The sequence below is a fragment of the Micropterus dolomieu genome, linkage group LG17, assembly GCF_021292245.1.
Source record: "Micropterus dolomieu isolate WLL.071019.BEF.003 ecotype Adirondacks linkage group LG17, ASM2129224v1, whole genome shotgun sequence".
NCBI lineage: Eukaryota > Metazoa > Chordata > Actinopteri > Centrarchiformes > Centrarchidae > Micropterus > Micropterus dolomieu.
In genome coordinates this window covers 13,318,942-13,331,964 of record NC_060166.1, presented here as the reverse complement: position 1 = coordinate 13,331,964, position 13,023 = coordinate 13,318,942, and the positions used below count along the sequence as shown (strand labels likewise).

Sequence of the window (13,023 nt, the reverse complement as noted above, 5' to 3'; positions counted from 1 at the left end):
GTCTCTTATTTTACGTTTCCTTGCTTCTTGTTCGTCACTTGACCGGGAGTTGTTCTGCTCCACCATCTTGCAGACTGTCCCAAAGCTCCTATTTGTACAACGAGGAGCAATCTCTGAGGAGCCATGAGCAAGGATACACGAGGCCACCCTTCACACAGAAGTATTTTACTGAAACATACTCCCCTTTATTGAATATCCATTATTGATTGGATGCTGCAGCTGATCGGATTGATCAGATATATCACATCACTGCAGTTTAATTCCGGAGTGAAGACAGATGACAGATTAAACTCAAGTGTATCACTCTCTCACACTCCCTCTTTGATCTGTTTTCATCGTAGGTCTGAACAACAAAAGGACCAAAACAAGTTTCTTCATTTATTAGCAAGATTTTAATTTTCGTTTCATTTATCTAAAAACATATTTGATCGTTTTTCCTCTCCTCACATGGTTGGAAATGACTCAAGTGAGGGAAACATGGATGCAGTTAAGAGACTTGGGATGCACCCCTAGTCTGCAGACAACACACACACAGGTTACCGACAAGGCCACCTTCCTTTAAGGTGAGGCTCAGCCTGTATCACATACTGTAGTTGCAGATAGGCTGTGGGTGCTAACCCAACCTGTTAGAAAATATAGTCATTCTTTATATAGTTAAGTACTTCGGGAACACTACAAATCCTCGGGCTCACATCTTACGCCATCCCCTGAGCTGCTTTCATGCCATAATTTGCCACACCACCTGTCTTCGCACAAAGTGGACTGGAGTAGATTCAGAAATTAGTACCTGTACATACTGAATCTACAATCGATTTTAAATCTAATTGTGAGATACTGAAGATTCACACCCCTAGTTTGCATGTTCACATCTCTTTACATGTCTGTTTGTATGTAAAGAAATTTTGACTATTTGATAAACTTGAATATTTAAAATATATATTTGTATATATATTATGAAAAATATTGTCTGCTTGTTAAAATAATATTTTTTGTTTAATAATTATCATAATTTAATGGCTTGACCCTGTAATTTTTTTAAAACCCAAAGCTCTGCAGGCCTGTAGGCGGCGGCGTTCCAGGCCCTGTGCTTATCAATGCAACATGTATGGTAAGTAAAAAGCTGAAAGGGAGTGGAACACATGTCTATGTTATAAAACTACAGTAAATCAATGTAAACAAAACAACACATTTGCAACTTCAATGTAAAATACTATTTGTACAGTAGGTGTTCTTCTATTTTGTACAGGCTGTGCCCTCTAAAAGATGTAGCTGTTGGGTTTATCCCCACGCAAATGCAGAGTCAAGATTTTCTTTGGCATCCTTGCTCCCTGCACTGCCTTCTCTCACCGGCCATGGCCCTTACGTGTTTCCCCCAATTCCCCTAATTGATCCCTTTAAGGCAAATATATACTTTAGGATCGAATCTGCGCCGTAGCCTACGTGTAGCCGTGTCCCCTACGACTTAGCCTACTGCGTTGCCTGATGTGCATCTCCCCAAAAATGTAACTACATGTCACGGCGATGCAGACCACAAGAACTGTAATCAGTCGCCTTGGTAGCATTGCACGTGGCTCTAAAACGGTGGATACATATGTTATTTTTTAGGAAGTTATTTGACTCGGCTGGCAGAAATCAACACAGTGGAACATAGAAACCCCCCAGCAAACTAGTCACTATCAGAGTGATGGAGACACCAACACAAGTATAAATGCTCACGATGGCATAGGCTACGGCATAGACTCAGACGCAGAAGTAAAAAATTGGCCTTTAGTGTGCAGGAGGAAAATCTAGTAGTGATTCTGGTATCATTAAAATGGCTGATTGCCGGGAGCACTTATAAAGGTTAAGTCTGCCTCCTGCAGTGGTTCGCACCAGAGCAGAGCAATTTTCAAAAAAATCAAAAAAAGAGCGAGAGACAGCAAGAGAGGGCGAGGGAGGGGACAAAAGCCAACACAATATCCATACAGAAATACAAACAATATATTCACTTTGTCGTTGTGCAGGCAGACGAATTAACAGTCGTGCAACTGATGAATTATGTACATGTGGAAATTGTGCATGGAGCAGTGTGCAGATGTGCAAAATAGTGTAATTAACATGTCATGGTACAGTGTAAGATGGGCATGATTGGGGGGGTGCAAAGGATAAGACACATGCCTTTGGTGTGAGAGACCCGGGTTCAATCCCCCACTGTGACCCATCCACCATTGTGTCCGTGAGTAAGACACTTAACCCTAGTTGCTCCAGAGGCGTGCGACCTCTGACATGTATAGCAATTGTAAGTCGCTTTATATAAAAGCGTCAGCTAAATGCATAAATGTAATTATGGAGTCCTGATGCCGATTAATTGTTTAGGAGTCTGATGGCAGTGGGGAAGAAAGAGTTCTTCAGTCGTGTAGTCCTACATTTCACACTTCTGCACCTTCGACCCGAGGGTAGAAGTGTGAACAGTTCGTGTTGTGGGGTGGGTGGGATCCTTGATAATGGAGGCAGCTCTCCTGTGGACTCTTTGATTGTAGAAGCTCTGCAGGGAGGGTAGTGGAGTCCTGGTGATCTTTTCAGCTGTCTTCACCACTCTATGCAGGCATTTGCTGTCCATAGCAGTAGTGCTGCCATACCCACAGTGTTGCAGCTGGTCAGGATGCTCTCAACAGTCCACCTGTAGAAGTTGCTGTGGCGTTCAGTGTCCAACAGAGGTCATCGCTGATGTGGACGCCCAGATATTTGAGGCTGCTCACCCTCTCTACCTCAAGAGACTTTTCCCTCTCTACCTAGAGAGGGAAAAGTTGGTCAGAACATAGAGAGACCGGCGAGGGAAGTAATAACAAGAAACTGAGAGCTAGCCAGAGTGAGAAACAGAAGCCTGAGAATACGGAGAAAGTGCAAGGAAACGATTGGAAAGTTATAATTGAGTTCAACCAGGATGGCGGACACTATCACCCAATTAAACTTACCAAGGCGATTGAGAAGAAGATTGAGAAGATTTTTGAACAATAAACGAATACTGATACATGCAAGCAGCAAACAACAACAAGAAAAGATTCTTAGTATGTCCACACTTCAAGGGAAAAGGATGAAGGCTCACATCCCAGGAGCAACAGCAAAGGTTAGAGGAGTTATATCAGGAGTCCCTTTGAATATGTCAATGGAAGATGTTAAAAATGAGATTCAGGGAGGCAAAGCAGTTGAGGCTACTAGACTAAAAAGCAAACGAGATGGATCATTAAAAGACACACTATCTGTGGTTGTGCAATTTGAGAGAACCCTCCCTAAGTCAGTTCAAATGGGATACATAAATTACAGCGTGAGAGAATACATCCCTCCCCCTATCAGATGCTATAAATGTCAAAGGATGGGGCACACAGCTCAGCAGTGCAAAGGAAAGCTAAAGTGTACTAGATGTGGGGGCCAGCACGAGTATGGGCAATGTGAAAAGGATGCAAAGATTAAATGTTGTAACTGTGGAGGAGAGCATAGTGCTGCATTTGGTGGATGTGAAGTGCAAAGAGAAGCCAGAGAAGCCCAAAAAAGTATCATATGCAGAAGCTCTAAAGAAAGTAAGAGAAACAGGATCAAATAACAAAAACTCCAGTGGAATTGTCCAAAGAAACATAACACCAGTTAATCAGACACAAAGCCAGATTCCAGCTGACACACAGAATGGTTGCGAGCATAAATGTAAAGTTGACGATGATACTTTGATAGTGAAACAAGTGAACTTTGTGGGTTTCATATGTCACACAATCAATGTTGTGTCCCAGTTGAAAAAGAAAAGTGACAGAATTAAGGCTATTGAAGAAGCAGCAGGAAAACTTCTTGATATGAAAGATATCAAAGCAGATCAAATACATGCGTTGTTGACTGTAACTGAAAATGGAAATACACAAACAGAGGGTTAGGACACTTATAATGGTTCTTCACATACTACAGTGGAACGCAGGAAGTCTTATAGCTAATGGTCAAGAATTCAAAAAGTACATTCATGAATTAGATGTTGTTCCAGATGCAATATGTGTACAAGAAACTTGGTTACGAGACAGACTAGATTATGTGATACCAGGGTTTAGCTCTATAAGGTACAATAGACCTAACAACCAAACTGGTGGAGGGTGCATCACCTTTATCAAGGATGGGTTGGCCTACAGGGAATCCCCAAGCTCAGAAGATTTAGAATGTATAATAGTTGAAATCTTTAGCCCAAGGAAAGAGGGAAATATTAAATTGATTAATTTCTATAACCCATGCAAAAATAGATATCAATAAACTTAATGAAATGGCAGGGACTGTATACAGGAAAGAAATATGGTGTGGGGACTTCAATACACACAACAGCTTATGGGGCAGCAATCACACAGATAATAATGGGGACATAATTGAAGAAATGATGGAAGAAAGATCACTGGTCTGCATTAATAATGGACAGGGAACACGAATGGATGTGAATAGGGGTAAAACATCATGTTTAGATATTACACTGGTATCAGATAATTTGGTAAACGCATGTGAATGGTTTGTTATGAATGATTCTACCATAGGAAGTGACCATTTTCCAGTTCTCACTATTATTAACACAAATGTATGTTTCCAAGAAGGAAGTACAATTAACAGATGGTGCTTTGAGAAAGCAGACAGGGTAAAATTTAGGTTATGTAGAGGAATGCGCAAAGCAAATTACAGAACACATTATAAATGCAGCACATTTAAGTATTCCAAAAAGAAGAACAAAGGGCAGGAAGAAAGTGGTCCCCTGGTGGAATGAGGAGTGTAGCAGAGCTGTAAAAGAACGAAACAAAGCCTTTAAAACATTGAAGAATTTATCACAAGAGAATGTTTTGGATTTTCAAAGGAAAAGGGCAGTGGCACGTAGGACAATTAAGTTAACCAAAAAGAAAAATTGGAGAGAGTTTTGTTCCAAGGAAAGCGATTAAAATCCCAGCTTTGATAGATGGAGGAAAGACAGTGGTGTCAGACAAAGAAAAGACAGAGATGTTGGGTAGGGCTTTTGCGGCTGTGCATAGTGGTGATCACTTTATGGATATTCATAAGCAACAGAAAGACCTGGTACAAAATACGGATGTGAAGCTGAAGAGGGAGGATGGTACAACAACTTTAGATGTGGATTTTACAATAACAGAACTCAATATAGCTCTGCTTGGCATGGGATATACAGCCCCAGGACAAGACCAGTTATGTTATGCCATGTTCCATCAGCTGCCAGTAGAGTCAATTAAGCTAGTGTTAAGACTGTTCAATAAAATATGGAAGGATGGAATAATACAGAGAAGTTGGAAAAGTGCAGTTATACTACCGTTTAGCAAACCTGGTAAAGACCCAACCAATCCTGGTAATTATAGACCCATAGCTCTGACATCTCACTTATGCAAATGATGGAGAGGATAATAGTTCGTAGGTTATCACATGTAATTTAACAGAGAGGACTACTGAGTAATATACAAAATGGATTTCGGAAAGGGCGCTCCACAACAGATGCTCTCATTAGAGTAAGTAATGAGGTAGAAAAGGCACTGAAAATGAAAGAGCTGATGATAATAGTGTATTTTGACATTGAGAAGGCATATGATACTATGTGGAGGGAAGGACTACTTATTAAACTAAATAGAATGGGTTTAAGGAAGGATTTATAACTGGATACTAGACTTTTTAACAGATAGGAAAATTAGAGTAAAGGTTGGATCAGAAATTTCTACAGAGTTTAAGGTAAATAATGGCATTCCCCAGGGGAGCGCAACTAGCGCTAGCATATTGGGTCAGATTGAAAGGAAGTGGGAAAGAAAACCCTGCAAGGAGATAACAAAGGATTGTTGGGAATATTTCAAGTTTCGGGGGCATGTGTTTGGATGGACGGGGGAAAAGAGAGTCAGGGAATACGGAATGGAAGCATTAGATTTCACCACACCCAATCCAGTCAGTAACATTCCACCGTGGCTCTATCCAGATGTAAAAACAGATTTTAGTATACTGGAAAAGAAAAGAGGATGGGGAATAGAGGAAGTGGGAATACGGACTAGCAGCTATCTGAGAAACAGTTTCCATAATTATCTAAAAATCTATACAGATGGATCTAAAAACAAACAGGAATGTGTGGGAATTGGAATACATATACCAGAATTCAAAATAAATATCTCAAAACAATTATCAGATAGGCTTTTCGTATATACGTCATTATAGCATTACAGTGGGTTGAAGAGGTCAGACCTGATAGGGTGATATTATGCACAGACTCCTTAGCAGGAGTTATTAAAAGAATTCAGTCAATGACATCTGTCAGAGAAGACCTACTGATAGAAATGTTTCACAGCTTATTAAGATTACATCGGGGAGGGATAGATGTTCAGTTTTGCTGGGTGCCAGCTCATGAGGGAGTAAATGGAAATGAGATTGCAGACAAACTAGCAAAAGAGGCATTACAAAAGGAAATAACAGTTCAAATACCACTAGGAAAAGGAGAAGGAAAAACAGCCATTAAGAAGAAAGGTACTGAAATATGGCAGAAATGGTGGGAGAAAGACAGGAAAGGAAGGAGTTACTTTAAAATACAAAAGTCTGTCAGTAATAAAAATTACAGCGAAAGGACCAGGCGGGAGGAAATTATTATTGTCAAGACTAAGAGTAGATCACACAGGACTGAATGGCACCTTGGTTTTATTGGGGAAAAGGAATAGTGAAAAGTGTGAAAACTGTGGGATTAAAGAAAATGTTGAACATCATTTTGCACTGCATATTGTTTGAGTTGGAAAGACAGATATTTCAAGATAGGGTTCAGGAAGCAGGGCGGGAATGGAATCTGATGGGGGTATTGGGAACAGAAGGAGAAGAAAAGGGGATAAGAATCACCAGGAAGGCATTATTTAAATTTCTTAAAGACACTGGGTTGGTGAACAGAATATGAGAGCACCTTATTGAGGTTGATAGCTGAGTGATATGATGTTACACACACCAGTACAGCAGGTGGCGGTATGCACTTAAAAGGTATTTGCAATCCGCCATTAACGAAGAAGAAGAAGAAGAAGAAGAAGAATGTAGACTGTCGCTATCACCAGTGGGAGGCAGCAATGCACTAACAGTGCCTAGTCTGCCGGAAAGGAACAGAAGAAGAAGAAGAAGAAGAAGAAGAAGAAGAAGAAGAAGAAGAAGAATCCATGATGTTTTCCTGGGTGGATGGCCTGCACTGGATTTAACCTGTCAAAACTGCATTCCAACAGGGCAGCGTGGGATTAACTCAGTGAAATGTGCGTTCAATGTTGTTGTTATAACGTTATCATTAAATATCAAATAGATCGGATAACGAGATAAACTGAGGACCCTGTAACATTAACTCATTGCTAAGAATAACGTTAGGTCTCTCACTACTAACGTTAACTTACCTCGCTAAGTATTAGCAAGGACACATCAGTAACGTTAACCTACAAGGAGGCAATATGTTCGTTAATGTAAGACAATATGTTACGTTTTTAATAATAAACAAATATTGTCCGTTTTGTTTGTTTGCATTCGTTAGTGACATTAACTCGACGGCAACGTTACAGTGGTAACTTGAACGTGGAACTCACCTAAAAGTGAAAAGTTAGTGTATAGAAAGTGTCTTTCAGGATGTAAAACACTAACGATAACTTAATGTGTGATATTAGGTTTTAATATTAATGAGCAAAGTCACTTCTAACTTAGATAACATGTAAGTTATGTAACGTTATAACTTAGCTAAGTTATTTGAAATTCAGAAATGATGAATTGATATTAATATCAAAGTTCAGGCGCACGGTAAATAGCTAACGTTAGGTTTATAATAAATACATTTATCGCTGTTAGCATACAGCTAACTACTGCTAACTAACGTTAAACAGCAACCTAGCTAACAGCCAACAACAGTGAGGTTAACGTTAACGTTAGCCTAATAACGCTCCTGTGGTATGATTGGTAAATCCGGATTTTGAACTAGATTTGCTAATACTTAACTGAGCCATTATGTTTAATTAAGTGTTAATTTAACGTTAGACATTCGTTATAAATATAGCTAGCACTTTATTCTCCACGTTAGCCTTCTCTGTTCGGTGGCCAGACGGGGAAAGTACCGTTCTCGGACTGTATGTAAAAACGCTTTTCGGTTTTCCAGAGGAGCTTTAATGCAACAGTGAATTGTTACACATGCTTAATGTAACGTTAGGATGACAGGAATACCAGCATATACTAAATGCACTGGTGGACGGTAACTAAGTAGTACTAGTACTAAGTAAGTAACATTTATTCAAGTACTGTCAATTTAAGTAATTTTTTTCATGCCACTTTCTACTTCTACTGCACTCCATTTCAGAGGGAAATGTACTTTTTTCTGCACTACATTTTTCTTACAGCTTCAGTTACTTGTAAATGTAAATGCTCCGTATTTCCGTACTAGTCTTTTCGACCACTCAAAGCGCTTTTTACACTACATCTGCATTCACCAGTCATACACATTCATACACTGAGCCTAAGTGCTCAAACGGAAACTAACATTCACACACTCAACTAACATTCATACACTGGCGGAACAGCCGCCAGGGGCAAATCGGGGTTCAGTATCTTGCCCAAGGACACTTCGACACACAAGTGCCAGGGATTGAACCGCCGACCTTCCGATTAACGGCCAACCCGCTCAAACCCCTGAGCCACAGCCGATTTATCGGATTATTTATTAATCAATTTAAGGTTTTGACTGTTTTTTGGACAAAAGGTGTCACTTGGTCTCTGGGTATCTGTGACTGCATTTTTCACCATTTTCAGAATTTTTACAAACCAAAAAATCACTGGATTAATGGAGAAAATATTCTTTAGCTGCAGTCCGATACAAAACCGGTCAATTGAGCTCCAGCTCAACAGCAGTAATGTCCTGCTTTGAGGAATAATAATCTGATGGTATAATATGTAATAGTATAACAGTCATAGGGGGCATTTTTTGCAAAGTACTTTTAATATAAAGTATATGTAAGTACATTTTCCTGATTATACTTTTACATAGGTAACATTTTTAGTGTGGACATTTATTTGTATTTTTACAGTGTGGTATTAGTACTTTTACTTTACCAAATTATTTGAATACTTTGTCTGCTTTACAATGTGTGTCTGTGGAAACTAACAGAGGTGAGTGTTTTTCTCATGTGCGGCTAAGTTAGGCAGAAGGCGTGACTGGCTTCACATTTTGATGTTTCTGAATAGTTAACTAACATAGGAGTTGTTTGGTCCATATGCTCCGTGGACAGCAGACTTAAGCTTTAGTTAACACTAGTTGCCACCTTTCGAACATTCACCATAACTAACTAAAATGAAGATATTTTAATACTTGATTGTAAAAAAACGCAGATATTTGAATACATCCCCTTGGGCTTTCAGAGAGGGTGATAGACATTTTTCACCATATTTTTGACATTTTATAGACTAGGAAAATATTAATTGATGAGTCAAAAAAAATCACATATAAATCTACAATGAAAATGAGAGTTAGTTGCAGCCCTGTGTGGTGTTATACTGTTTTAACGAGATGTCTATGAAGATTCTCAGTCATCCAGGTCATAGTTATCCAACGAAGGTTAAAATCAAGGGCAACTAGTTTTAACATCATTAGTTCATATGGGTACAGACAGCTAAGTGTATGTTTTAAATTGGTTTTTAAAAGGTCTTAAAAGTACAGTGGTGCTTTGCGGGGCACTTGTTGAAATCTGACCAGCTATTACAGTAAGCCTATATCCTGATACTGTCTTTGTAGATCAGTAATTAAATTGGTTTTGTATTTCATTTTAAAAGATTCTTGACTGTTTGAAATTTAACTAAAACGATTGACTGTAGCTCTGGAAGTAAAGACTACTGAATACCTTCTGTAACTACTAGTGACTGTCTAAAGTACTTTGTTACTCTGTTACACCATTTCTTTTTGTTTTGTTCTGTTTGAAAATGAAATGGTCCTATTTCCTTTGTTGTGCTTGTTTTATTCAGCAGGTGCTGTTCAGATTTTGTAACTGACTGAGACTTATACGGCCTAGAGAGAAATCCACTGCTCCCCTCCCCGACCTCCTGTTCCTCTTACCATGAATGAAGTTAATATAGTCAGAGAGGGCTGGCTTCACAAAAGAGGTAAGGCACATGCTGATCAGTAAGGTATTTTCATGCTGATAATAATTCATAGTGAAAGAAAGGCTTGACACCAATCCTATCAGTCAGTCAGATTAAGCTAAAGGCTTCATCTTAAAATGCCAAACGATGTTCCTATTGATTAAATGTACTTAAAATTTCAATTTTCATTTCTTTTTTTCTATCCCAGGTGAATATATCAAAACATGGAGGCCCAGGTATTTCATCCTGAAGAGTGACGGTTCCTTCATCGGTTACAAGGAGAAGCCTGATCTAAACGACCAAACGTCACCACCACTCAACAACTTCTCAGTGGCAGGTCAGTCTTACAGACACTAAAACATTACCACTGTTTCCCTCACATAGACTTACTTAGGCGGGCCGCCCAGGTACTGTCCCCTCCAAAAGTATTGGAATGGTAAGGCAAATTCCTTTGTTTTTGTTGTTCACTGAAGACATTTGGGTTTAAGATCTAAAGATGAGACAAGAGTTCAGAATTTCAGCTTTTATTTCCTGGTATTCACATCTAGATGTGTTAAACAACTCAGTCATCCTTTGTTTTGTTGTTTGAAAACAAAACTATTGGAACATGTGACTGACAGATGTTTCTTGTTGCCCAGGTGTTGCCTTTGTATTAGACCACAGCATTCTTAGGTGAGCAAAAGTAATGGAACAAATAATGTTTAAGTAAATAACATTTAATATTTGGTGGCATAACCCTTGCTTGCAATAACTGCCTCAAGCCTGCGACCCATCGACATCACTAAACTGTTGCATTCTTCATTTGTGATGCTATTCCAGGCTTTTACCGCAGCTTCTTTCAGTTCTTTTTGTTTCGGGTGTTTCTCCCTTCAGTCTCCTCTTAAGGAGGTGAAATGCAGCTCTATTGGGTTAAGGTCAGGAAGACTGACTTGGCCAGTCTAAAACCTTCCACGTTTTTCCCCTGATGAAGTCCTTTGTTTAGTTGTCAGTGTGCTTTGGGTCATTGTCCTGCTGCATGATAAACTTCCTCCCCATTAGTTTCAATGCATTTCTCCGTAAATTGGCAGACAAAATCTTTCTGTCCACTTCAGAATTCATTCTGCTGCTACCATCATCAGTTCCATCATCAATAAATATTAATGAGCCTGTTCCAGAAGCAGCCATGCATGCCCAAGCCATGACATTACCTCCACCAGGCTTCACAGATGAGATTGGATGCTTCGGATCATAAGCAGTTCCTTTCTTTCTCCACACTTTGCTAGAGATTAATCTTGGTCTCATCAGTCCATAAGATTGTGTTCCAGAACTTTTGCGGATCATCTCTGTCTCATCAAATTTCAATCTGGCCTTCCGATTCTTGCTACTGAGTGGTTTGCATCTTGTGGAGTGGCCTCTATATTTCTGCTCTCTGAGTCTTCTTCCAACAGTGGATTGTGATACCTTCACCCTGCACTGTGGAGGTCGTTGGTGATGTCACTTCCTGATGTTTTGGGGGTTTTCTTCACAGCTCTCACCATATTTCTGTCATCAACTACTGTTGTTTTCCTTGGCCGACCTGTTCGACGTCTGTTGCTCAGTACACCAGTAGTTTCTTTCTTTTTCAGGACATTCCAAATTGTTGTGCTTGCTATGCCCAATGTTTGTTCAATGGCTCTGGTCGATTTTCCTTCTTTTCTCAGCTTGACAATGGCTTGCTTTTCTCCCATAGAGAGCTCTCTGGTCTTCATGTTGGTTTATCCTCTTTAACAGGAAATGCAGTCTTTATAGGTTTGACAGGGTGTCCGCGGGGTCTTAAAACGTCTTAAAAGGTAATGAATCAATTTTGCGAAAATTAAGGCCATTGAAAATTATTAAAAAGTCTTAATCTCCAACAAGGTTTAAATTTTGAAGATATTTTTTTCAATATGAAAATCCTGTTTGTCCAAAAGTTTGTTTGCTAAAAGTGTAGGTGAACTTATATATTCATAATGCATAGCCAAAAATACTAGACAGGCAGTGAGTAGTGACTGTGTGATTCGTTTCTGTAACGTTAGGGGCAGGGATCTACCGAGCGCCTATTTCACTCTTAAACGCTCCAAAAATAGATCCGTGCGAACCGGAAATGATTTACGAGTACAACTGACCGTAATCTCCCACCCCGCCGGACCCTCAATGCTAAATGTCCAAAACATAGTCGGAGTGGCGATCAGGAGTAACGGGATTAACCCGGTCGCTCTGTGGCCACTTGAACAGCCCCGTTCCTGGAAAACAAGTGCGAGACACGCCGCCAGCAGCTGAATCAGTAAGACAGAAGACAACAGGGAAAATTCAAGGAGCATGTGGGTTTGGCTAATGTTAGCTGGCTCTTTAGCTAAATCGGTGCCTTTTATTGAAACACATTCAACTTCTCACTTTTTGGGAACAGATCAATCACAGCCTGGGTGGGGCGGGATTTAAAAAAAGTTTGATGTGCTGCAACAAACCTATCATGTAGCCTAGAGCATTTTTCTTGCACAAAGATAATGAATAATAAACAATCCCAAACTGAAACAGCTGTAACTTGAATTAATATTATACTACTTTTACTTATTTAGCTGACGCTTTTATCCAAAGCGACTTACAATTGGTATACACTCACCTAAAGGATTATTAGGAACACCTGTTCAATTTCTCATTAATGCAATTATCTAATCAACCAATCAGATGGCAGTTGCTTCAATGCATTTAGGGGTTTGGTCCTGGTCAAGACAATCTCCTGAACTCCAAACTGAATGTCAGAATGGGAAAGAAAGGTGATTTAAGCAATTTTGAGCGTGGCATGGTTGTTGGTGCCAGACGGGCCGGTTTGAGTATTTCACAATCTGCTCAGTTACTGGGATTTTCACGCACAACCATTTCTAGGGTTTACAAAGAATGGTGTGAAAAGGGAAAAACATCCAGTAT

General features: G+C 39.7%; 2 protein-coding genes across 18 annotated transcripts in view; both read left to right on the top strand.

The window, feature by feature from the left end:
- Positions 1 to 13,023, top strand: part of LOC123985437 (von Willebrand factor A domain-containing protein 5A-like) — a 73,675-nt gene that overhangs the window by 32,270 nt on the left and 28,382 nt on the right. The gene's annotated exons all lie outside the window — the stretch shown is intronic.
- The window catches only part of LOC123985438 (RAC-beta serine/threonine-protein kinase-like), a 25,019-nt gene continuing 19,094 nt past the window's right edge, over positions 7,099 to 13,023 (top strand). The window contains exons 1-3 of one of the 6 annotated variants that reach the window (XM_046072940.1): positions 7,099 to 7,250; positions 9,985 to 10,122; positions 10,310 to 10,438. In XM_046072940.1, the coding sequence (XP_045928896.1) occupies positions 10,077 to 10,122; positions 10,310 to 10,438 (175 nt within the window). In that variant the 5' untranslated portion in view covers positions 7,099 to 7,250; positions 9,985 to 10,076. Of the gene's footprint in view, positions 7,251 to 7,319; positions 7,452 to 7,514; positions 7,585 to 7,872; positions 8,249 to 9,984; positions 10,123 to 10,309; positions 10,439 to 13,023 lie in introns of those variants that run through there. The other 5 variants (XM_046072941.1, XM_046072946.1, XM_046072945.1 and 2 more) reach the window with 5 other exon arrangements.